The sequence below is a fragment of the Balaenoptera ricei genome, chromosome 18 (assembly GCF_028023285.1).
Source record: "Balaenoptera ricei isolate mBalRic1 chromosome 18, mBalRic1.hap2, whole genome shotgun sequence".
In the NCBI taxonomy this organism is placed as follows: domain Eukaryota; kingdom Metazoa; phylum Chordata; class Mammalia; order Artiodactyla; family Balaenopteridae; genus Balaenoptera; species Balaenoptera ricei.
Genome location: NC_082656.1, coordinates 68,611,655 through 68,637,479, shown reverse-complemented (window position 1 = coordinate 68,637,479; position 25,825 = coordinate 68,611,655). Strand labels below are relative to the sequence as shown.

At 35.6% G+C, this 25,825-nt stretch overlaps 1 protein-coding gene across 2 annotated transcripts; it reads right to left on the bottom strand.

The window, feature by feature from the left end:
- Positions 1 to 25,825, bottom strand: GPR180 (G protein-coupled receptor 180). Of its 2 annotated transcripts, none has more exons than XM_059902802.1 (9): positions 25,671 to 25,825; positions 23,086 to 23,244; positions 16,382 to 16,582; positions 9,829 to 10,009; positions 9,637 to 9,686; positions 6,450 to 6,607; positions 3,320 to 3,511; positions 1,293 to 1,370; positions 1 to 320 (listed from the first exon to the last, which is right to left on the bottom strand). In XM_059902802.1, exons 1-9 carry the CDS (start codon positions 25,813 to 25,815, stop codon positions 162 to 164), a joined length of 1,323 nt encoding a protein of 440 aa, XP_059758785.1. In that variant the 5' UTR covers positions 25,816 to 25,825; the 3' UTR covers positions 1 to 161. The 2 variants fall into 2 exon arrangements, with proteins under 2 accessions (XP_059758785.1, XP_059758786.1); XM_059902803.1 differs by having other exon boundaries at positions 16,382 to 16,579.

The window sequence follows — 25,825 nt, the reverse complement described above, 5'->3', positions numbered from 1 at the left end:
TTTTCAGTTTGGTACTGCTTAAATGCAGTTGTATAAATAACATGCTCTGCCTTCTCTGTTCAATTTTTCATACCAAAAGTATGAAAAAAAAAGTCACTGTATTTGGATCCTTATTGCACTCTGGTAAATAAATTTACTTTTCCTCTAAAGAAAATCAAGTATCAGAAGTGAGGCCGACTTTTGTGTCCAGATGATATGGTCAGTGGCAGTGTTACTGAGGAAAGTGAAGAAACTTCCCAGTATAGACTGTGGGATAGAAAGAGTCTGTAGAGAATCACCATGGAAACAGACTGGCAAAGGATAACGCCTACTGTAATGACCTGAAAAGAAAAGAAAGGGAATGCTTTACTGCATGCAAAAACAGAAATTATATTTATCATGGACCTATAAATACTTTATACATATATAAACTTATATATACTTTATATAAATATATATAAATAATAAACTGTATCCGTCCCATCTTTACTGTGGGTACATTTTGTAAAAGAAATTTTCAATAGGAAAATGAGACTAATGTTCAACTATAATTGTTCAAAAGTAAAATTCCTTTGACGGTTAGTTTACAGATGTCAAAATAAGATACAAAAGAATAATTTTCTAAACCATTTTCTCCTCAGGGTGCATGCACTAAAGAAAGTAATACGAAAAATCAGACTCCTGGCTAATCTAGTAATAGGAATAAAGCATGCCCCTACCTGAATCCTGAAGAGTACTCTAAAAGCCCTTTCCGAAATTCTCAAGTCACTTCTCTATTTCTGTAGACTACCTTCCTATCTATTTACCCTTTGTGAATACCTCAGGTTCAAGAAACATTTGTGCGTTCAACCACACACTGCATTGCTTGTAAAGGGCTCCTGGCAGAACTCCACTTCGAAATGATGGAGTAATTCACCTAAGAAGGTAGGTATCAATACAACCAAAATGTGGCATACTTGAGCATGGCATTCCAGTCTGCAGGCTGTTAAAGCAACTAGACTGTCTTTTAGAAAGCTGTCTTGATTTTTAACATTATGTAGCAAAAAATTTTAATCATTTTTTCTTAACTACAAAGATGTGTTATAAAGTTTATGATTTAATTTATGAAATAGGCTAAAATAAGAATAACAAAAGCTATCTTCCATCATTTTGCTTATAAACTAAATTTAAATACTCACTGGTTCAATATTTTGTTTCAAAGTTTTATTTTAAAGAATCCAAGAAACCGCTGAATGGATAAACAGGCCTTTCCTACTTTAATAATTTCCCAATAAAGACTACAAAAAACTATTTTGATCATGTATATTATTTACCTTATCTCTTTGGTAGTCATTAAAAATGATAGAAATGCATGCAAGACCTGGATGGCACAAAAACCACAAGATACAGCCCTGAAACAAATGAAAAATAAGTCAAATAAGTGCAGCTATGTCTTTGTTTTCAGAATGTACCAGATAAATAACATTACTAGCATATTTAGGAGGTCTTGATTGGTCTCAATTGGCCTGTACAGTAGAACTTTCAATAAAATGTAGAAATATATTTGCTATTGTTGTGACAATGATATTCTGGTTCTAATCAAATGGGTGTTTTTGGAGTATTTAAAATCTTACATCTTCCTCATACATATATTTTGATGTATTGATATATAAGTAACAAATCAATAATTGAGAAAAACAAGGTACAAATGTGTAATATTTCTATAAAAAACAAATAAGAATATATATTATTTGCATACAGATACACAAAGAACTTCTGTAAGAATACACAAAAAACCGATTAGCAGCGGTTATCTGTTTGAGATTTAGCACAAAAGACACAGAATTAGGCGAGTAGGAATGGGAAACTTTTTAACACTATACTTTTCAAATATATATGTTCTATTTTTCCTAGAACATGGCAACATATCCTTTTCCAAAATTAAATCTGAAATAAAATAATAAGTTAATACTAGTAGCTGTTGAAATGCTTGGTATATTGAGGTTACAAGGAAAAAAAACAAGATAGAGAAAAATGTGTTCAGTATGCTACTATTTGTATAAAAGTGAAGGGAAATATAAAGTAATATATATATATATTTGAATTTTTGAATTTTATTTATTTTTTTATACAGCAGGTTCTTATTAGTTATCCATTTTATACATATTAGTGTATATAGTAATATATATTTTAAATTCTCTAAAAAATAAATTAGGAATTAATAGCAGTGATTATATGAGGAGGTGATAACTGCATAGATGGGAGAGAAGTAAGAAACACGTTTGCTGCTTTTAAAATACTTTTGGATGTTTGAACCTATTCAAATAGTTATATTAAAACATATAAAAATAAAAACTAAAGTTTAAGAAAAAATTTTTGTACTGTTTTAAACATAGAAGAAAAGAAAAAAATTAGTTTTTAAATACCTGAAGTATACACTAACTTTTGAAACAATAAGCACTACTGTCTCTGGGAAGAATTCCAAAGTGAAATGGCATATCCTTGCCTGTTTGGTACTCAGAGGCCTGACATGGGTTCCTAGGGCTGCAGCAGCAGCTTTAAAATGCTCCACATCTGGCATGAACAAGGAATCCGGCCCTCCGTCTCAGCCTCGTTCTGCTGAGACTGTCAGCTAGGGTGGGCTGACCAAACAGCTTACCAGAATGCTGCTCTGAGTTGCCAAGATGATGGGTTATAGATTCTCTCAATCTGACCAAAAAAATATAACTCTCTAGGAAGGGAGGCTTCTGTAACGTTACTGACTCAACCTGTCTCCTGATCTTTTCCTTTATTACATGGGTACAGAAAAAAAATCCATTTGCCTTTAGATCTCACTAGCATAAGAAGGACACAGCAAGGGGGAATGGAGCAGACATGGTCTCATATGGATGCCATGAAATGGCTGAAACACAGTACGTACTCAGCCTCCTGGCTCCCTCTGCTTACGCTGAAGGACGGCTCTTCATGTTTGTTATAAAACATTGCATAATTCTGGGAGTAACAGTTCATAGTCCATTAATGACTTTTTTGAGACATGCAAACTGTATCCTAATTTTTTTATTTAAAAAATTCTGATACTACAGAAAAAATGTAAAATCCCTATTGATAAAGAAATTATAATACAGGCAAAACTGACCTGCCAAAGATTACATGGAAACTACTGTTTCGTGAGTTCTGCAAAGTGGGGATAATATCATCTATATCTCATAAGTTGTGAAGATTAAGTGATTTGAAGCACATAAAGTACCTGGCACATAATAAAAGTTTACTAAATATTAACATATGGTTGCTCCTTAACTTCCCAAGTAAAGCAAAATGAAGTTGATAATGCGAAGAAGTCATTTTCTAACCAAACCCATACTTTGGCAAAAGTGATATAGAACTCCCTCTTGAGTGTACTTCTTTCCACTGTGATGATCTGGTAGAGTCCACATCCTAATGACAATGCTAGGCAAATTCTTAAAACAATTAGAAGGATCCCTGCTAAGTTGTGATGTGAATGGTGGCTGTGAGGACTGGTATCTTCAAGCTGTTCCCAAAGTAGCAAAATACTCTGCAAAAAACAATATTATATTTAGAGAAAAAAGTCATGTCTACTTACAAAAGAGTACTTTTTTCAACTCTTTTCTATATCCCCTTAACCTGTATATAAGCATTCCTAAGAGGCTCTAAGATTTATCAGACTATACAAGGTGTTGATTAATAAAGCACAGGCAGTTTTTCCTTCACTGATACCCTCAGCTGGAGAAAAGGGATTGTTATCAAATGAGACCACATACAAGAGATAAAAAAATGCTACTGTTACCATGATTCAAGTAAGACATCTCTAATGATGAAAATAAGCTGAAAAGATGAAGAGAATAAATATAAACTTTCTTCTAAATCTATCTCTTTCTTACTTCAACACCTTATTAAGAATCAAACCGTTCTGCATTCAAGCAGAATTTATTACCTCAGGATAAACTTTCAAATATCTCAGTATCTTTTGTAATCCAGAAATTAACAAGTCAGAATTGTTGATTTCAGACCTCATTCTTTTCCCACGGTAACCTCCCTGGGTAAAGGAGAGTAGATTTTCAATATCCACCATAGCATCCAGGGCACAGTTGCTTATCCTTATTTGTTTGTTCACCTTTTTTTACCATATTGTTACTATCCCAGTGTAAAGCTCACAAGTTCCTCATTAAGCTGTTCTGTTTACTGCTATTCAGTAGAAATCAGTGCCCACATTCCCTCCACCTTTACCAAACAACAATCACTTAAATTACGATAATTTTCACCATCACACATGTCAGTAGCCCTCTGTGCTCCCTTCATCTGCCAACTCAGCCTTCAGAATTGGGTCTTCAGTGGCTTCCAAAGAATTTAGATCAAAACTCCATTATTAAATCCAATTTTAGGCTTTATGGGGTTTACCAGCAACCACTTCCTTTCCTCATTCTCAAATCTTCCACCCTAATTTTACTCTAGCTACCATTCTTGCTAGGTGAACTCTTTTCTCATCTTGCACACATAAATTTCCTTCTTGAAATGAAAATTTGATCTTTATTACAGAAATTCATTCCTCTACGCCAAATTATACCCGTCTGATTCCTTAACTTTTTACAACAAAGAAGTGCTATTATAGAACTATCATTTCCTGCTATGTGAGGTGATGGACATATTAACTGGCTTGATTGTGGTGATCATTTCATAATGTATAAATATATCAAAACATCAAGTTGTATATCTTAAATCTATACAATTTCTATTTTTCAATTATAACCCAATAAAGCAAAAAATTATAATAAACTACTATTTCCCATGATTCACATTTTTACATGTTCATACTCCCATATTTTCACATACGTATGCTAATGCATGACCTGTGGAATACACTGTACACATTTACGTGATCTCTTGCTGCCTGTCTCGTCCACCTAGTCTGGCTGCTGTTGAGAGTCAGGGCCGTGTCTAATACATTCTTCACAAATGCTCACATAAACTCTAGGGTAGTGTTATAATCTCAATTTGTATTTGTTTATGATAATGAATTTAAATTGCAATGAAATAATGAAAATTCAATTTTTAAAACAGTTATCGAGAAATGAGAATTTAACTTGATATTAACACTACTCTCCATAAATCCTGGATCAAAAACATTAAGTTGGTAGAACTTACCCTTATTTTAATCACCTCTAATTCAGTTCTTTCTCACTAGCCCTCCCTTCCTGGCATTATCTCCTTTTTAAATATCAATATCTGTGATATGGTCTCTTTCTAAATCAATCATATAAATTCAATAAACCTTCACTCAGCACCTAAGGTACTAAAATAAGTACTAGAGGTAGATGAGCACAGGCCTTACCCTTCACTAGTGAGTTTTTCAATTTATTTAATGCATTAAAACTTAGATTATGATGTCCTTTACAGAGCCCAGATGTATATTTCATTTTCATCTATAGCTAATGATGGTCACAAACTCAATACTAATTTTTATGTTTATATCTTTCTTCTTAATTTTTATAAATCCATTGCACATAGGCATATGGAGATCCTAGAATAATGTCTATAGGTCACTATAGAGAAAAACAAAAAAAAGGCATAGAGGACTCTTCTAAAAGACTAAGTTTGTTTTTGCATTTGTTTTCAAAAACAAGATTCTATTCTTTTTTTATTCTACATTTTGTTTTTCCTTAAATCTGATATTCACTTAAATTCTTTCATGTATAAAGTAGATTCTGGCTAATGAATGAATCTCAAATTCATTAACTGACTCATTTAATATTGAGTACTTACTAAGTGTTAGAAAATATGAAAGAAAGCTCTTAATTAGGAAATGAGAATCTAACTGAATATTAAATATCCTGCACTGAAATAATCTGATAGGAAGCTCAGATTCAGGTAAATTACAATGAAATTCTACAATATACATATACCAGCACTCAGAAAATTAACACGTTATTTATCTATCACTTTTTTTTCCCATTTTTTAAAAATTGAAGTATAGGTGATTTACAATGTTGTGTTAGTCTCTGATGTACAACAAAGTGATTCAGTTACACATATATATACATATTTTTTTTCAGATTCTTTTCCATTATGGTTTATTACAGGATATTGAATATAGTTCTCAGTGCTATACAGTAGGACCTTGTTTATCTATTTTATATATAGTAGTGTGCATCTGCTAATCCCAGAGTCCTAATTTATCCCTCCCTCTCCCTCTTTCCCCTTTGGTAACCATAAATTTGTTTTCTATGTCTGAGAGTCTGTTTCTGTTTTGTAGATAAATTTATTTGTGTCTTACTTTAGATTCCACATATAAGTGATATCATATGGTATTTGTCTTTCTCTTTCTCACTTACTTCATTTATGATCTATCACTCTTTAAATTCACACTTTAAAATGACACAAATTCCTCATGGGTCCCAGGTTTCTTGACATGAGATATGTTCAAATTTGCATTTCTCAATATTGCAAAGCAGAAAACATTTAGTATCAGTACTAACCTGTGTTATGACAATGAATACAGCAATGCCAGTGGACGCAGGAGTAGAATCCCACTGGAGAGGTCTGCTCTGAGACTTCTTCATTCTGACTATAGTCCAACCCATGCATAGACTCAGAAGTAAGTATAACATTTGAATTTGGGAAGCGATGTCAAAAACTAATGGGAAATGAAAACCAAAGGCAACTGAGTTTTCACAATACAAAGAATTTTATCCTTTTTTTGGCCACGCTGCGCAGCTTGTGGGATCTTAGTTCCCCGACCAGGGATTGAACCTGCATCCTCAGCAGTAAAAGCATGGAGTCCTAACCACTGAACCACCATGGAATTCCCACATTTTATCCTTTTTGCATTGAGAATATAATTATTTTATTAACCACAAAAGACAGGCATTTTAAAAAAGAAACTGATGAAATTCAGTAAGAGATATTCATGTATAATAATTCTAAAGAATTAAAATTTTGCCATTAAATTTGTAAACGTTTCTAAAAATAGTTAAAACAATGGCAATACTCCTATTTTTAAAAAATGTATATGTGTCCATATCATATCTTTATTAAGGCCAACTTTAAATCTCTTTGTGTTTCTTATTCTTCTTAGTTTTTCTAATTACAATCTATAACTCAGTGCTTATGAAAAGAAACAAATTTTAAATATAACTTCTGCAATGTGGAGAATACTTCTGGGTTGTTAATTTTTTTTTGGTGGCTGACCTATATATAATGTGAAGAGTATTTTCTAAACCTATTAATAAGAAATAGCATGACAATAAAACGCAGAGCTGCTATAACATCCAATTATGTTGGCCCTAGCGTCAGAGTCCTGAAGACAAATGAAGCGCTCCATGCATTAGTGTGATGTGCCACCCGGTGGCCATCACTTACACTGCAGGGGAAGCTGGCTGCGGTAGAAAAGACGCAAAGAAAGCGCCTGCACCCAGTTCAGTGCTACAAGAAAATAACAAGCAATAATACTTCAACTGCCATGTGCATTCATTTTAGAAATTCTATTTATTGAGTTTTTAAAAAATTATTACTTTTTCATCAGAGTGTATTTTGATGTGGATTTTGGAATAAACGTGTGATCACAATTCAACAAAATAAAACTTTCTTCAAATTGCCATTTATAACTTTGATGTCTATGACTTTTATTTCTTTTATATAAAGATATTCTTAGAGAAACAGATAAAACTAGCTGTAGTATCAAACTTATATTAAAAGTTACAAGCCAAAAACCTATTAATAATAGACCTTTTCAGCTTTATTTTGACATATTTTTCTCCAGCTCTGCCACCCAAATTAAAACCGGATACTTTACATTTATGCTTATATACTTGTAATAGCGAATTCTAATAATGAACTGTCACTACACTTTAATGATATAAAATGTCATGGCCTTTCAGAACAAGCACAGTTTTCTTACACCATAGATTTTAAATGACTGTGATGCTAATTATTTTTATTAAACATTTCACAAATACATATTCAGTTACTTAAAGAAGTTAGCCAAAGGAATATCTCTACATAAGTTGCTAACTAGCAAAAGCAAACACTGGGGAGGAGGGAACGTTGATTTTCTGGCTCATTTCTTTACATACTAAGTAATGCACATATTGATATAATACCATAACTGTGAGGGTAGGTAGGCACTGCTTATCTGTTCTTGAAAAATAACTAATGTAGATAAAATACACAGATGACACAAAAACCCCATTCTGTGGAATTTGATTAAAATCTTCATTAACCAAACCTGTTGTCAGAACTACCAAAAATGATCAACATTGATTTATTGCAGTTTTTTTAAAAAGACTTTTGCTTCTAACTTACCATGAAGATGCCAGAGAGCCTAAAACACTGTTTTGTATACAGTAGACACTCACAAAACTTCAAAAGTCCTTGATTTTAGTAACAGCTTTGCTACTGATGGGCCTCTGTGTGCTTTGCCTCTTTGGACCACAATTTCTTCATCTAAAATGCATACGCGAAATTATTTCTATGCTCTGTCCAGCTTTAAAACTCTAGGATTCTGTTAAACATCCTGAGTCATCTAAGAGAAAACAGGGGTTGAAACCAGGGTTCTAGTAATGTCAAAAAAGGAGAAGCAACTCTTGTTCATGCCCAAGAGGTAAACAGTATACATCCTCCTCACAAGGAAAAGGAAAGATTCTAGAAGTTTTAGAATCTTAAAATAGGCAGCAAGATCAGGATAAGTGGGTCCTGAGATGATTATAGAGATTACCATAAGATACCCTATTAAAGAGTGAGGAGACTAGAAGAGAAATATGGAAATATAAGGAAAGTAAATCCTAGAATGGTTTCGTATTCAGAATCTGCTTTTTTAGAGCAAATCTTAACTTGTTTTTCAGGATTGAGAATGGCATATGACATGATGCCCCTCTAAAGTTCCCTTTAAAAAGTCATGATTATGGGAACTTTTAGTTTTTCACCATCATATTTAATTGAAAAACTACTTCACAGAAGTTCCTCTTATAAATTAAAGAACAAAGCTGAGAGGTCAGCTCAATTATAGGTATACTCTATGGCTCTGGGTTAGAAATAGAGACAAAAAGTCAAAAAAGGGATGAAAAAGGGAAAAAAAAAAACTTTAGCTTTGTGGTCAGAAAATTGGGTCTAAATCTTGGCTCTACCATTCACTAGCGGACTGACATTTGGGAATGTACTTCCTGTCACTGAGCCCAGATTCTTTATCTGCAAAATAGGGATAAGCATATCTACTTCACTGAGTTTTTATTGAGGATAAAAATGAGAGAATGTGGGAATCCCCTGGCGGTCCAGTGATTAAGACTTGGCCTTCCAGTGCAGGGGGTGCGGGTTTGATCCCTGGTCGGGGAGCTAGGATCCTGCATGCTTTGCAGCCAAAAAACCAAAACATAAAACAGAAGCAATATCGTGACAAATTCAATATAGACTTTAAAAATGGTCCACATGAAAAAAAAAAAGAGAGAATGCATATAAATATGCTCTAAAGACAATGAAGAGCTATACACATTACCTATTACTAAGAAGAAACTAAATAGGATATGTGGAAACTAAATGTATAATCTTTTTTCCAGTTGAGCTGAATCTAACCAACCTTGGATAAAAAAACTGTATTATGACAAAAAAGGAAAACATACAAGAACAGATAGCAAGTTTATGTTTTAAAACAATGCTCAGTAAGATACTCACATTCTGCCAAACTTCCCATAAAAGGTACCCCTATTCCATCTTTGGAGTAACTGAAGAGTTGAAGAGGAGAATATTAGCATCAATTACAAATGTGAAAAAAATCATTCATAATCAAAGCAAGCATAATTTTGGTGGACTAATTAGGACTAATTAGACGTAATGATGAACACAGTTTTAATGGTTTTGAGTTACCTGGAGAAATGAATGTAATTAGCGAAAGCTGAACCAGCTTGTAACAGCAATGCAGTTGTCAGAACCTTTAAAACCACGTGCATGGGTCCTCCTTTCTTAATAGCCTGCCACAATGATTGCGCATAAATGCAAGCAATCACAAAGTACACTAGGACTAGGAGGAAAAAGAACTCATGTAACCCTGTGAAGAGAAGAAAGGAACAAGCCAGTTATAGTGTTGGGTTGCTTTCAAATCTTCCCATCGGTATATTTCCAGAACTTGTTTTCTAATTGAAGTCATAGCATTTACTTTTTGTAAGAGAAAAAAAAGGAAGATTGTTGAAACAAATAATTTTCTACTTTAGGATACAGTCTTAACTATAAGAACGCAGATTAAACTGAAGTCAATCTATAAGAAGTCATATTGGTCAGGGAATAAGCCCAAAGACTTAACCACAAGATCATAGTTTTGGTCGAAACAGTAAATTAAAACAATGATTTCAGCATTCAGTTAGATATGCTTTTTTCCCCCAAAGTGGATTTCTTTTATAAGACGTTTAAAAATAGATTTAGTCAGTCAATAAGAGTTTTATATACCCTGACAATGATTCTCAAAGTGTGAGCCCTGTGCCAGCAGCACCATCACTAGGGAAGTAGTTAGAAAGGCAGATTCTTGGGACTCATCCCATATCTACTGAATCAGAGATTCAGGGAGTGGGACCCAGCATTCTGGTTTTAATAAGTCCTTCAGTGATTCTGATACAGCTAAAGCCTAAGAACCAAGCTCTGGAATGTATCATGACCTTACATTCCCATTTGGACAAAGTGTCAAAATACCTGTCACGACCAGGCCTCCTTCTGAAGTAAATGGCATTCAGCTCAGTCAAAGAGGAAAACCTATGGAGAACATGGGACTCCACTCCACAGGTGACTGAAACTAAAACACCTGACCAAGTGGCTACCGAACCAAAGGCTAGTCACTGGCCAGCAGCATCACTTGGTTCTCAAAGATACGAAGCCGATCATGTTCTCTTGGGACATCAAACCACAAAACATAGAAAGGATGAGGCAATAGAAACCGGAGTTGAAAAGAGTTGATGATGGAGCAGGCCAAAGGAGTCAAACCAGGCCCTGATCAAATGAAAATTCTGGGTAAGCAGAAATTCTGAATGAGCAGAGGGAGCTGGTTGGTAAAGACAAGAATGGAGCATATGAATGTGCAGATTTTATATTAAAAACGGTCCCAGTCATTAAGCAGCCTCCAGTTTCTACCAGCAGCTTTTCAGTAGCCTTCACGCATCCTCAAGATAAACACCCCTTTTTCTGTGTTACCTGGAATCTTTTGACTGTATCTTCATTTTTCAGAAATTTCAGAAAATTTTATAACAAACCAGGGGCCAGCTTTGAGTTTAATGGCTTACATTTACTTGGTTCCATCTAAACCTAGTCCCTAATATTAGGGCTTTTATATTCTATCTAAATAACACTGGATATCGTGACAGTGGCTACAGCTGTCTCTACTAAATATGTGGATGAACAGTCTAAACTGTACTCACTTCCATTCCAACTGTGATCCCTGAACCTGCTCCAGTTTCCCATGCGGGATAAACTCCAAACAATAGGCAGAGAAGGGAATATTTACATTGTATGGAAAATAATTTTAGAAAAGTCATCCAGAAGATACAAATAGTAGGAAAAATACTCAATAAACAGTTCAATCTCAATCATGTTTTTGGCATTGTTAGGAGAAAAAGAGAGAGAGAGAGAGAGAGAAGTATTTCAGCCACTGGGTGTCTCTCTTGCTCTACGTACATAAACGGTGATTGTCCACTTCTCTAGTCTAGGTGAGAAAGTATGTTTAGACTTCAGGAAGAGAATATCAAATAACTGAATGGGCATATTTTCTTTTAAAATTCCTGATATAGAGACGTATTCTAGCTTTAGAAATAATGGGACAATAAACCTGGGATTGTTATAGTAATGGAACAAGGCAGAAAATAAGCTAAACGTATTATAACTGTGTGTCAGTAAAAGTACGCTATCTTGTGTTCGGAATCTGTTTTTACCTTTTCTTCTTAGTATAAAGAATTAAATACGGCATTCTATTTAAATTTTTATTTATTTATAATACTTTACAAAATATTCATTACAAGATAAGTTTTCAGACTGTATTAGGTTAGAAATGCACCATGAAAAGAAAATCCCAGACTATTCATTGAGAACCAGAATAATATAGGAGGAAGGGACTTTTGAAAATAAGACACATGTCACTAGTAAAAAATGTTTTAGGATTATTCAAGATTAAATGTATCTTCCATAAAAAGCTAACACGGTAACCAAAAAATTATTTCATTGAGATAATATATTAAATAACTTGAACTAGGACATTTGTCCTACACTTTGCTCATTGCATTTTGCATAAATTATTCTTACCTTGACCCTGATGCTTTAAAGATAAAACTCTGGGTCTGCACTCAAGTGTTCTTTTAAATAAACCACCTCTAGGAAAAAAAGTCAGTTTTTTTTTTCTCTTCAATCAACTTTACTTTTGTTCTGCCACCATCCTTCACAGGAAAGTAATCTATGTTCACCTTGAAATTAAAATCTAATTTTAAAACGGGTGGGAGATGGGAGAAAAGAGGGTAAGAAGAGAGAGTCAATGGGTCATGGGGCAGCCCCTGGAACACTCTCACCTACCTGTGATGCCCCAATGTCCATCCTACCCTCAAGGGTCTCAAGATAAATCCTGATTAGTCTAAACCAATTAGAGAAATTCCAATATTCCCCTTTCCCAAAGAGGTAAACCTAACCCTTTACTTCGACATGTTGGTTTACCCTTATCACCCTTCTGATACCTTCACTTACATTTCTCTTATGATGTTAGACAACAAGGTCATGTGTTGAGTTCTGGCCAATGAAATGTGATAAGGGAGCTTCTGGGAAAGGTTTCCTTGCTCTTAAAAAAGAGACATTGAATTTTGCCATTGCCTAGATGTACGGCCCAGACTGCTGCAGTTAACTGTGAATATGAGGGAGGTGACAAAGCTGACAGTCAGAGGATAACAGGGTAGGATAATGTTAAATAAACTACCCTGAAGAAGCCTCAGAAATTATTGTTATGTAAGAGAATTAATTTCTTTATTGTCTATACCACTTGCATTAGAGTTTTCTGTTACTTTAAATTACAGAGCCAAAGGTAAGATCCAACCCATTATCTTTCAGGATAACGGAGGAGAAAAGGGAACAAGAGAAAATAATAAACATATCTGGAATCTTAAGAACAGTGAGATGGCAGGTGTGACAGAGCCTGTAATACCATTCCAATGAAAACCAGTCTACTTTAGACAAAAATGCTTTAATTCTCAGGATTCTGAGTACTTCTTCTTTTGGTCTCTACCAATCACAAATATAGTTAACAAAGATTCTAATTTTTTAAGAGGTAGTTTTATTTTATTCTACCTTGAAGCATGATATTCCTATGTAGTATTTTGTCAAGTAGCATCAAACTTGCCTTAGTCTACATTCAAAAAAAAACCCAAAAAACAAAAAACCCTAATTCTGTAAAATATAGAACTAAGTCTCGTAGATATAAAATACATAGTTGGTTTGAAAGAAAACAAACTGTAAGATTTAACCAGAGTAACATATAACATTAATTGTAGCTTTTTGCACCAGGTTATTCTAATTCAAACCTCTAAGATACATGTTTTAGCAGTCAATTCTCAGTAAAAAGCATAGCAAATCAATTTTCTCTACTCAGGGCAGAAAATTAGTTAAATGAGGAAAAGTTTCTAAAATGAACTAACTGGGAATTTATTCCCTGGAAACAAATTCTATACCTGAGGCTACAGAATAGGAAGAATCACTCTTAAGGCTCTACGTTGAAACCAACACATTACCAAAATAATGTGGAATATGGACTTTTAGCTAAGTGGTTCTGCACATTAGAATCAACTTCAGAGCTTGACCAACTACAAATGCCTGGCTTCCACTCCAAAACCAAGTCTATCTCTCAGTCTTTGGGGGTGAACATCTGTATTTTTTCCAAAGCTCTCCATATGCATACACAGTGACAGGTTGAGAACCACCGATTTAGACTTCAATGTAGAATTAATCATATTTTAAGGCATTTAAATAATAAAATGATGTGATCCTTGGAAATTATGCCAGCCATCTAGCAATGAATACTTTTGAGTACTTACGGCACTTTTAAATAATCAATCCCCACAGACTAGCCTTGCACAGAATCCCATGCTTAATGAAAATCCATATTATAGTGAAATTTTTTCCCTCATTTAAATACTCTTGGTGACATGACCAAAGTAACTCTCCCCATTCTAGTATAAGAAAGACAGATTTTAGACATACTGTAAGTATCAAATCAAAATCAGTCACAGGAGAAGATAGGTCAAAAGGAGTCAGGACTAAGAACTGAGTCACAGTGGTTAGTGGGAACCCTAAAGAAAAAGGTAGCCATAATTCAGGGTGTTGAAAAAAACACTAGAAGATATGGGCAAGGTTCAGGATGAGCCAGGGTAAGGATGACTGACATTCAGTAGTCCAAGCACGGCACAGGGCACAAATGTCATTACTTTATGGCCTACGGTCAAAGTTCAGATATCAAACTGGGAATGAGAAAAGAGTCCAGAAATGAGAGCCTATATAAGGAGGCAAGAAAAAGAATATCAGGATCCAGTGAGTCTCATGGATCCATACAATAAATAAAACAACCTCTTGAGTCTCCACCCTCCTGTCTGAAGGCAGGAGGGGGAAGGGCTACTAGATGCGGACTCCACTAGGGGCAGTAGGGTTTGCATGTACAGTGACTACAGAAGAGCATTACTTCCTGCCGAAGCCTGACCAGTCCTAAAGATAAGTGTCATATGAAATAATGAAGCCTTATAGTTAAAAGAAACCTTAAAAGCAAGTTAATCCAACCACCCATCCAATGCTATCACTAGACCTGGGTTTCATCAATGCCTTTCCAAACTATGTAAAATAAGTGTCAATATCTCTTACTAAGATAAAAGAAATGGTAGGACAGAATTAACTTTCAATAGTGATCTACATTGATCCAAAATAGTATCAAGTGAAATTTAACCTTTACATTCATTTGCATTCAAAAACAATTATGTCATTTCCTTCACAGAAAAGACTTTTAGAATGAATTATTTTTAAATGTTTAGGACCCCATTCTGTCACTATGTAAGTATTTTCTCAAACTAAAGGATATATATTTTTTTAATTTTTAAATTTATTTATTTTTTAATTTATGGCTGTGTTGGGTCTTCGTTACCGTGCGAGGGCTTTCTCTAGTTGTGGCAAGTGGGGGCCACTCTTCATCGCGGTGCGCAGGCCTCTCACTATCGTGGCCTCTCTTGTTGCGGAGCACAGGCTCCAGACGCGCAGGCTCAGTAGTTGTGGCTCACGGGCCCAGTTGCTCCGCGGCATGTGGGATCTTCCCAGCCCAGGGCTCGAACCCGTGTCCCCTGCATTGGCAGGCAGATTCCCAACCACTGTGCCACCAGGGAAGCCCCCAAACTAAAGGATATTTTTTTAAAAGTTTCTTTCTTTATACATTAAGTTACTTGTGACTTATTGTTTATAACACAAGCTCCTTGAGTTGCTCTTCTAGCTGTGGCAATTTACACTTTGAGCTTAGCAACTGGTTTAGTCTAATGTGGCCTCAACTCCTGGCCTACCTCCACCCACCCACCTTGATGGCAAATGTAATGCAAAGGGACTGAATTTTTCTCTAAGCAGATTGACTCTTCCAAGTGGGTAATGAACTCATGAAGAGGTAAACACCTAACCCTTTTCTTTGACAGATGGTCTAGAGATTTTAGTTTTCATTCTGACATGTTAATTTACAAATCCATAATACTTTACAGCATGTCCACCATTAATCACAAGAAGTCATTCATTTCGCTTGGGCTAGGAATTCACTTCAGTAGGGCAGAACATAAAATTTTGTCAACCTAAAATTTTGATGAAATATTTTATGGGAGTAGATTTGATTTTGGAAAGTTTTATCAATTTTGATCATTTAAAAAATGGTTGCAATCTCCAATGAAGGCAACCCCTATATATGTTCAAACAACCTAGTGAAGGACAGCTATACAAAGTAGTGGAGTTTCTATCTCACTTAATCATTGGGTTACTAATTTAGACTGCTCAGTTTCTTAACATTTTTCTGTTTATAAAAATAAAGCTAGCTTATCATAAAAACAAAAAGATTTAGAATGTAGAAACTAAAAACTATCCATAATTCTACCACCCAAAATATGGAAACAATCTGTTAATATTCTTGTACTTCTTTCTGTTTATTCTCCGCATTTTTTTTTTCTCCGCATTTTTTAACACACTTGAAACCATACAATACAAAATTTCCAGTTCTGCTTTAAAACTTAATAGTACAGCTGTTACAATTCTATAAGAAGATTTTTTTAACCATTTGTCTACTGTTGGACACAAGTTGTTTTTAATTTTCAGTATTCTAAAAACACAACATGAAGATACTTGTGCATAAATCTTTTTCCGTATTTAGGACATATATTTAAATACATATTCTTACCAGATTCTCCAGCACTGAAATGATCAAATGGATTCCCTTCAGCATCCGGGTTTAGTAACATCATTTCAAATGGGATATCTTCCACCTGAGAATTCTCATTGTCCTCTTTGCATGTATACTTGTCTGCATAGAACACGTGCCACGTTTGTGGATATGGAATCTGAGACACTGTCAGATTATGTTCAGTCTGATTCATGGCTACTTTAAAGAGAAAAAAATAGCACTTTCAAAGCAAAATTCTCAAATGTATTCATTGTTTTAGTCACATAATCAATTTGAAATTAGAATTCTTTTGTTTAGTTCTTATTGTCTCAGTAGTCCAAGCCCTGATGTAGTATTGGAATAAGTTCTGTAAGTCATAAAGCAGGTAAAAATAATGTATTTTAACCAACCAAAGGAATCACTATAAAAGTTCTATGAAATACCACAAATGACTAGAATAGTTTCACTGAAACTCTGAATTTCAATTTTAAGTATTTTCAAAATTTTCAAGCGAGTTAGCAACACTAAAAATTTTTTTGTTGTGGTGGTAAAACGTACACAATACAAAAGTTACCATTTTAACCATTTTTAAGTGTACAGTTCTGTATTAAGTATATGCACAGTGCTGTGTAACCATCACAGTAACATTTCTGAAAATTACGTGAGTTAAATCTAAAATGGAGCATTCAACTTTGGAAATTATTATATCTAAAAATTATGACTGACAAACACCTTCAAAAGATTTTCCAAAATCTCTTCCTGATTGGCTATTCTTTAAAAAGTTACTAAAAGTAGAAAGATAGAAGTTACAGGAATATGAGTTGTTATACCGGGTCAGATCTATATAGTGTGTTGGGCTGGGGTGGGAACTCATGAATGTTGGCCTCACACAGACCTGCGCTTGAATCCTGGCTCCAATGCTTACCTTCTATATGACTTTGGGCAAGTTACATAAGCAATGACACTCACTTTCTTCATCTGTAAAATGAAGATAATACAGCAAAGAGCTGATGCAAGGATTAAGTTATATGAGTCACTTAACATGGTATCTGTCTTATAGTAGTTGCTGAATAAAGGTTAATTGTCCTTTTCCTTTCATTAAAATAAGGTGATTATACCAATAAGTGGTTCTCAATCCAGGGTAATGCTATTCCTCTGCAGGGCATTTGAATATGTGTAGGGACAGTTCTGTTGTCATAGCAATTGTTCTCAACTTCAAGATACTTGAAGCGGGGCTGTGCTAAACTTCATACAATCCAAGCTTACATGACAAAGACCTGTTCTGCCCAAAATGCCAGTAGCACCCCCTTTGAGAAACACTAAATGATGTCTAAGATCCCTTCTCGATCTAAAACTATGATTCTGACCTAAGAGAAACTCACTACTACCATGAGTGTTGCAGGAGAGTGGCGTCTCAAACACTATGTGTAATAAAGACAATGGAAGAGTTAGAGAAGCAAGTCTTACTAATCATATACATTACTTAACCTCTCTAAATTTCTTTCTTCAGTAGTAAACTTAAGATACTTGCCCTATCTGACTCAGAGTTCTTGTGAGGAACAAATGAGACAGTATATGAAGATCCTGTGTGAAGAGTCTGATTCTATATAAAGTATTCTTAAAATATATGATTATGTTGGGTGCAATTCCCAAGTCTAGATTGCCCCCACTGCATCCAGTTAGTCTTGATCTTTTCCTCAACTGAAACAATGAAACTTCTTAATAAATAAAATACATTTCTTGAGATAACTGTGGTAATTTGTATATGGAAGAGATTTTAGAGGTTATTATGAAATTATTCATTTTCTTAGATGCAGTAATGGTATTGTTATGGTAATGGTAATGGTTATGGAGAAGAATGTCCTTACTCTTATAAGATGTATGCTGAAATACGGTGAACTGTTCAAGGCACCAACAGCTTATTTTCATTTCAGTTAAAAACAAAAATCACACACATACAAACATAAAGCAAATGTAACAAAATATTATTGATAAAATTATTAAATCTAAGCCAAGGATATACAGATGTTGGTTGTACTATGCTTTCAACTTGTAAGTATAATTGAAAATTTTCCTAATAAAAAGTTGGAGAAATACTATTTATATGTTGTCTTTATAAATGAGATACAGATTTATCTTGTCAGGATTCAAATTTTGATGACTTAAACTTTACATTTGGGAATTTCATTAATAGTAGTTAAACTGGACAAGATGATTTTGTTAAGAATACCACAGCATTGTTTTTTTGGACATCTTAATTTAGCTGACATTTATACTGTTTTTCTTACTGCACAGCTTCTAGAAAAAAGTAGCAAAGACTCTAGTTTCTCTAGTTTCTGTTAAATTGATGACCTTTAGTAAGAATTCAATATATGATCAATAGCAGCTCAGAAATAAGGCTTTTGAAATGTGCAGCTCGAAATTATGTAATCTGGACTTCATTATATAAAGGCTTTGCTGTGTTGAGGTTTTATCACTTGCACTTTTTCTCTTAGATAAAACAATATAAAAATTTAACCATTATATTTTCACCAATACACTTTTTGATGTTTCATTTTAAATTATGTAGATCTACATCAAATAAAAACAAAAGTGTGCTTCATAAAGTGATATTGGCCTTAGTTTTTGTCTTGCTGCCTTTTTCAGTATGCCTAGGAAATAAGCCTCTTGACAAAACTGCATGTTCATTGTTTTTGAAACAAAAGACTACAGCACAGCACACTTATTGTATGCTGATGCAATGAGTACCTCAAATATTAACAAAACTTGAATTGCAGAGAATGGTGTTGAAAGGCTAATCGCCCAATAATATTATAAAAGGAAATGAATACTGTTAACAAAATTACCCGGAATAATAAAATACTAACACCTTTAAGCGATTTATACAATATACCAAATGTACAAGAGGAAATATATGCATATGATGTAAAAAGATAATACTGAAAATGTTTTATATACAAAGTTACATTTAATTCTTATAATCTGACAGCAAATATTTTTGCATATAAACTCATCATTTTCTGTGCATTTAAATATCTTCTTTGTTTGCTTTAAAAACCTACAAAATAGTTTTTATCATTTAAAAAAATCTGATGTTTTATGACATTACTGAAAGAGAAAAAAGCAAAAAGTAAGACTGAAAAATAATTTCTCAAACATTAATTTGGGAGAATGTATAATCACAAGCAACACTCAACTCTGCGAGTTTTCAAATCTACTAACCTTCTCATAGTTTACAGCAGCAATAAGGTTTTACATAGGAGTTAGGCATAGTTAATGAGCTCATCACCAAGTAGGTGAAAGGCTATTAATTCTTAAAAGACTCATTAATGGTCAGGAAATGAGAATTATTTCTACAAGGAATTATTTTCAGATACGTGATACTACTACACTGTCATGAATTTAAGGATATGCTTTTTGTTTCAATGCATCAAAGCTTCTAAATAACAATATACTATAAATATGAAAATAATATAAAGAAGTTGGAGAATACAGATTTTGTTAAGACTTGGCTTTTGTTAAGGGAAAAAGAACTGATTACGTATGTAGAAAGTGATACATATGTCATTAGTACTTAATTTATTTCAGACCTCCAAATTTAACAAAACAATCTTCATTCCTCAAAAATTCCAGTTTCCTGAGATCTTCCGTTCCAACAATTCCAAAGAATACCCTTGCACTTAAGAGTAGGGAAGAGGAAGGGAAAACAGAAAAAGAAACAACAGCAAGAGGTTTTATAAATTATAGCTCTCTACATATGTAACTCCACCTAAAGAGTAATAATTAGAATCACAGCATTTTAGGACTTTTAGGAAGCTTAGAAAAAACTAGTCCAACTTCCTTGTTATACAGATAGGTAAAGTGCAGCTCCAAGATAACAAGATCTTATTACAAGTTACTAGCAGTGATTCTCAGTTTAGCTGTCTTTGCAATGCAGCAAGTCTCTCTATATACGTAAGTTCTGTGACTGAAGGTATTTGACTGATAAAAAAATTATGTTTTTGCAAGTGTATATAGTATATGGTACAATACTGATCATGTAATATAAGAAAACAAATCGATTCCTATAGCTCAAAGCTTTAAACTGTCTGATAAGTTACTATTTCATTTAATTTCACTTTATTTTATTTGGCTGCGCCGGGTCTTAGTTGCGGCACTTGGGATCTTCCTTGACGCATGTGGGATCTTTAGTTGCTGTGTGCAGGCTTCTATCTAGTTGTGGCCTGTGGGTTTTCTCTCTCTAGTTGTGGTGCGCGGCCTCAAGAGCACATGGGCTCTATAGTTGAGGCACGCGAGCCTCTAGTTGAGGCGCTCGGGCTCAGTAGTTGTGGCGTGCGGGCTTAGTTGCCCCGTGGCATGTGGGATCTAGGTTCCCCGACCAGGGATCGAACCCACGTCCCCTGCATTGGAAGGTGGATTCTTTACCACTGGACCACCAGGGAAGTCCCTGATAAGTTTTTAATAGAGAAAGAAAAAGACTTTGAGGTGCGAAGTACAAAGCAAATGACCTACTAACCAAAAACCCCTCAAGCACTAAGCTCCATGACAATTCATCCTACCAATACTTAGTCAATGCTTAACTGAGCACTAGTGTATCATAAATTCTCACTCATAGTACCATGTAACTAACATTCATAGTCCTTATCACAATAGCAGTTTCACATTTATTCACAGTGATCTAACTTATACCCTCAGCAGCCTTAAGGACTGTGAGAGTGTCAGTATTTTGGTCCCTTGATTTATCACTAGTGCCTAGCATAGTACTGGAAGTGCTGTGAATGAATGAATGAATGAACAGACCAAAAGAGCCCTGCTGCTCTCACTGATTGATTTTATAACAAATAAATAAAATGTAAACTTGTAACTAAAATAAATGCTGTGGAGGAAGACAACAGGCTATAAAAACTCAAGTGTTAACTTAGTGGATGGAGGAGCCAAAGAGGGGAAGGAAGAAAAAGCAGAGGAAAAGCCTGTGCAAAGGCCCAGGGTGGCACCGAAAGAACACCTGCGCTACTAATAAAATGAGGCTGAAGGAGGCAATGCTGTGAGATGAAGCTGGGGTCGGGGGTAAGCAACAGCCAGACGCGGATGGCTTTGCTGATCCGATTAAGGAGGGCCATCTTTGTCCTAGAGCAGTAGGAACCCACTGAAGTACTGAAGGGCGTGGTGAGGATGTGAATGTGACATGATCAAACCTGCTATTCAGAAAAATCACTCTGATTCCAGAGGGGGACCAGCATAGCTGCAGTGGCCAGGTAGGAGCTACTGCAATAGTACAGGCGAGAGATTACGGCAGCCTGGAATAACATGGTGGGGGTAGAGATGAAGAAAAGTAGATGAATTCAAGAGATACTGAGAGGTAACTTACGAAACAAGAAGGGGATGGAGAGGTCAAAGAGGGCAGTGTTGGAAGACTCCTTGGTTTCTAGCTTATTCCCTAGATAGATGGTGGTGCCAGTTCCTGAAACAGGGAACACTGGAAGAGGGCCAGGTTTGGATGGGCAAGGTGGTTGACATTACGAGAACTGGGGACAGAAGGCTAGAACTTTTCACACATATGTGGAACACCTAGATGATTAAATTGGTGTAGAAAGGAAAAGAGAATTGATAATGAGCATTTGTAGGAATTTCCCAGATAAGTTCTAAAATTCAGGGTTGAGGTAAATAACTATATAAGTGTCTCTTTGATATCTGAATCCAGTCATTCTGAATCCAGTCATTCAGGAATCTTCAGCATACTGTCAATGTCATCTCACAAACCTAGACAAAAGATCCCCACAATGGGTGGCAATGACTGGGGACTTGTACTCTTATCCCTACTCAGGCTATGAGGGAACCAGACAGCTGCTAAGACTAAGAAGACTGGATGTTTAGAAATGGCAGTGCTTTACTGACTAGACTGAAAGAAGAGTCAGAGACCCACCATTGTGCAGAACACAGTAGGGGAAATACAGGGGGGAAAGGGGAGAGGGATAATTCCTATTTTTTTCTTATGGATGTCTCATATTCCTAACTAACAACCAGTTAACTTCCAAGGGGTAAAATGGGTAGCATGGCATATGCTCTTCATTTCTATATTAAAAAGATCTGCACTCACTCTGGATGGCAAACACCCTAATGCATGGGACAGTGTTGATGAGAATGGAAGAGCTCAAGAATTCAGGCAACTAGAATAATAAAAGTAGAGCCTCTCCAGAGGCAAACCTAGAGGTTTACAAATGATGTGGGGCTGGTATATTCTAAAATGACACATTGTGTCACCATATGACTTGGTCCTGAGTCCCAATAACATGTTGCAAAACAGCATCACTTGGGCTAAATTATACAATTAACTGAGATAATGCAAGCTTAGTGTTTAGCTCAGTGCTATCAGATAATAAGCATTCAACAAATGTTATCATTCACTCCATGCTGCCACTTGGTCAAAATATATCTGCCATATTGGTATGAATTATGTGACCTTTGAGAAGTCTGAATGTAGGAAAGTACACCTTTATAAATTATCTGGATATTTTTTCAAATATTTTGAGTAAGAGGGGAAAAAGGCATTCTATCTTTTGATCAAGGAAAAGATTAGTTTCCTTAAACTTTAGCTTAAAATGTACTCAACAGAGTGTGATATGTGCTGTGCCATGAAACATCTTGATAGGTAAATATTATACTCCCGACATTAAGGAAGAAAAAAATATACATAATGATCAAAGAAAAAAGGATATACTCACTTGTCAACTGAGCTTTGGATAATTTTTCACTACAACTATAACCGTGACCGCTTTCCTGCAGCTTTAGCCATTCCTGGGCTTGGAACAGGTAGAGTTTAGCTTCCTTTCCAATGGCTACTGCTATGTCATTGATTCTGACACAGAGAAGAGCATGGTCACCTGGATATTAGAACAAAAATTATCAACTAGTTGGTCTTGTATGGAACTGAGACGGTAGGACAATTCAATACCTCTATTTATCAAAATGGGAATTAAAAGAGCACAGTTTGTCTTAAATCTCATTTTAGCTAGGTAGGTCACATTAGAATGACCATCCCATTCAGATGCAAGTCAAGAGATTATTCACATTAATTATCCAAAACAATGTGTGGTGTTTCCTTATACTTCAGCTGATAACGCATGGTTTTTCACTGAATAAACAGCCACTTCTGTATGTAGACATTCACTGTGATAGAATTTTGCCTCATTTTACAACCACTCCACATCTTTAACGCTTGCCTATAAACTATCCATAGAAATTTCCTGCCAAAGTTTCTTTTGTTTTTTAATATAACATGGCTGTTAATATTTAATTATTCTTTTAGTATAAAAAACAAAAACATCTTATAGCAAGAAAGGTTAAATAAATGGGTTTTGGGGTAGACCTGATACAAAATTTGACATCTGTGACTTTTACAAAGGAATTTTCAGAACAATATATGTTGTAAGACAACTACAGAATGAGGCTTGTTGCACACAGCAACTACATTTAAGGCCCAGGAGAGAAATAGCAAAAAGTAGTTGCCTCTAGGGAAAGCGACTCTGGGTGAGGAGAAGGGAAACGGGACTGTTTTTTCATCTGAAGATCTTTTTATTCTCCTGTTTCTGTTGTTTTTACTATTATCACTTTGACTAAACATTTTAAATAAATTTAAAGTTATAGTATGTATCAAAAACTGTCTAAGTCTCTGATATAAACGAATTACGTTATAAATTATCAACAGCCTTAAAAGTGACTCTAAGGCCCTATTAACATCTTAAATCACATTCTGAATTAGAGTTCATATTTCAGTACTGTATGCTCTATTACTATTTTCCTGAATTTGAATTCACTGAAAATTGGTAATAGTAAAATACACACACACAAAAGAGAGAAAGTGTGTATGTTAATATACTTGGAACACTCTATTCCTCAATCTGACCTGAGAAATCTGGATTTACTACATGTTTCTCCCTTATGTTTATCAGGTAATCACCATGAAACATCAGGGTTGTCTAAGCCTGTCTGGGAGTCACGAGTAACAAGCCATGTCACAGCTTCCATACATGCCAGATTTTCTGGTACTGTCCAGACTGTACCATTTATTGTAGTGACATTACTATCACTGTCAATAGTCAAAGTATAGTTACAGCCAGTTGATTAAGTAACTGAAAATGTTACCTAAAAAAATAATAAAACTCTCAAGTTTCTTCTTCCTTCACCCAAGGTCTACTCCACAATAGATTTTGTTAAATGGATTGCATCTCCTTTTCTCAGTTATTTTTAAAACTTCAGATTAAAAATAATAAAGTTTCCCTTCCCTTCACACCAACAATTCTGTAATTCAATACTTTAAATTTCTTTCCCAACCAATTAGCTTCCTGTTTTTATTATCTTCTCCTAAGAATCCTCTCTAGGACAGTATTCTGATCTTGCATCTTTTAATGCTAAAGACTCTATGAAAGGATCCTAACCTCATCAAAGCAAATAATTATTTGAAATATAGTAGTAGTCAAATTAAGAGTACTAGCAGTATATACCAAGAAAAACATTCAAATTTTGAGGATGCAAATAAATAAAGCAAAAATTAGAATGAATGCAGATTCATTCATTGAAGAATTATGGATTTTTGAGGGAGACCAGAAGGGAATGCAATCTCATTTCAGAAGGGCCACAGAGGATACAAATTATGAAGCTTCCAGGATACACTTGCACGCATTTCTGTCAAGTTAATTCTAGGCCTCGTGGTCCACAGTAAAGCTACTCTTTTCGTAGGGAGGTAACCAAACTGTCCCAGCAATTGTGACAACTAGATTATCAGGTGCTTGGGGGGGAGGGGTGGGTGGTTCCAAAACCTCTTTGCTGCCAAGTAGGTTTTAGCAAACTGATCTTAAAACAAAAAGAACAAAACCCAGTAAATCTAAGTTCTGGGACTTCACGAATTACGGTGCCTTAGTGTATACAATCAGGCTGAGAACGGAGCGAGCAAAGGATGCTTCTTTGAGCGAAGGATCTCGAAACTGGCAGCAGGAAGAGTCATCAGCACATTCGTTAGTACGGGGAGGATTGGGGAAACGGTCTTTTAGGTGCAGAATACAGCCACTAACCGGGGGAGGTGCGGACAAGGATCTGGGGAGCAGCAACACAGGGGCTGGCCATAAACGCATGCCACGATTCCGGGAAGCTGCGATGGGGGCGGCTGCCGGCCACGCAGGAAGCGCAGGTGAGCTGGGTGAAGTCCCCAGCCTCGCCGCCGCCGGCTCCCGGCTCCCCACGCGAGGCGGGGAGGGAGGGGCCGCGGGATGGGCCCACGAGCCTTCATCCCTCTCCCCGCCCCCGCACCTACCGTGGAACTCGAAGTGGCCGATGCTCTGGCCGTGAGCGTCTCGGGCCGCGGCGCTGCTGAAACTGCCTCGCAGCGTCTTACCCTGGCTGCCGGGTGGCCACCAGCAGCAGGTGAGGGCCACCGCCAGCAGCCGCAGCCCCCCCATCCCCGCCTCC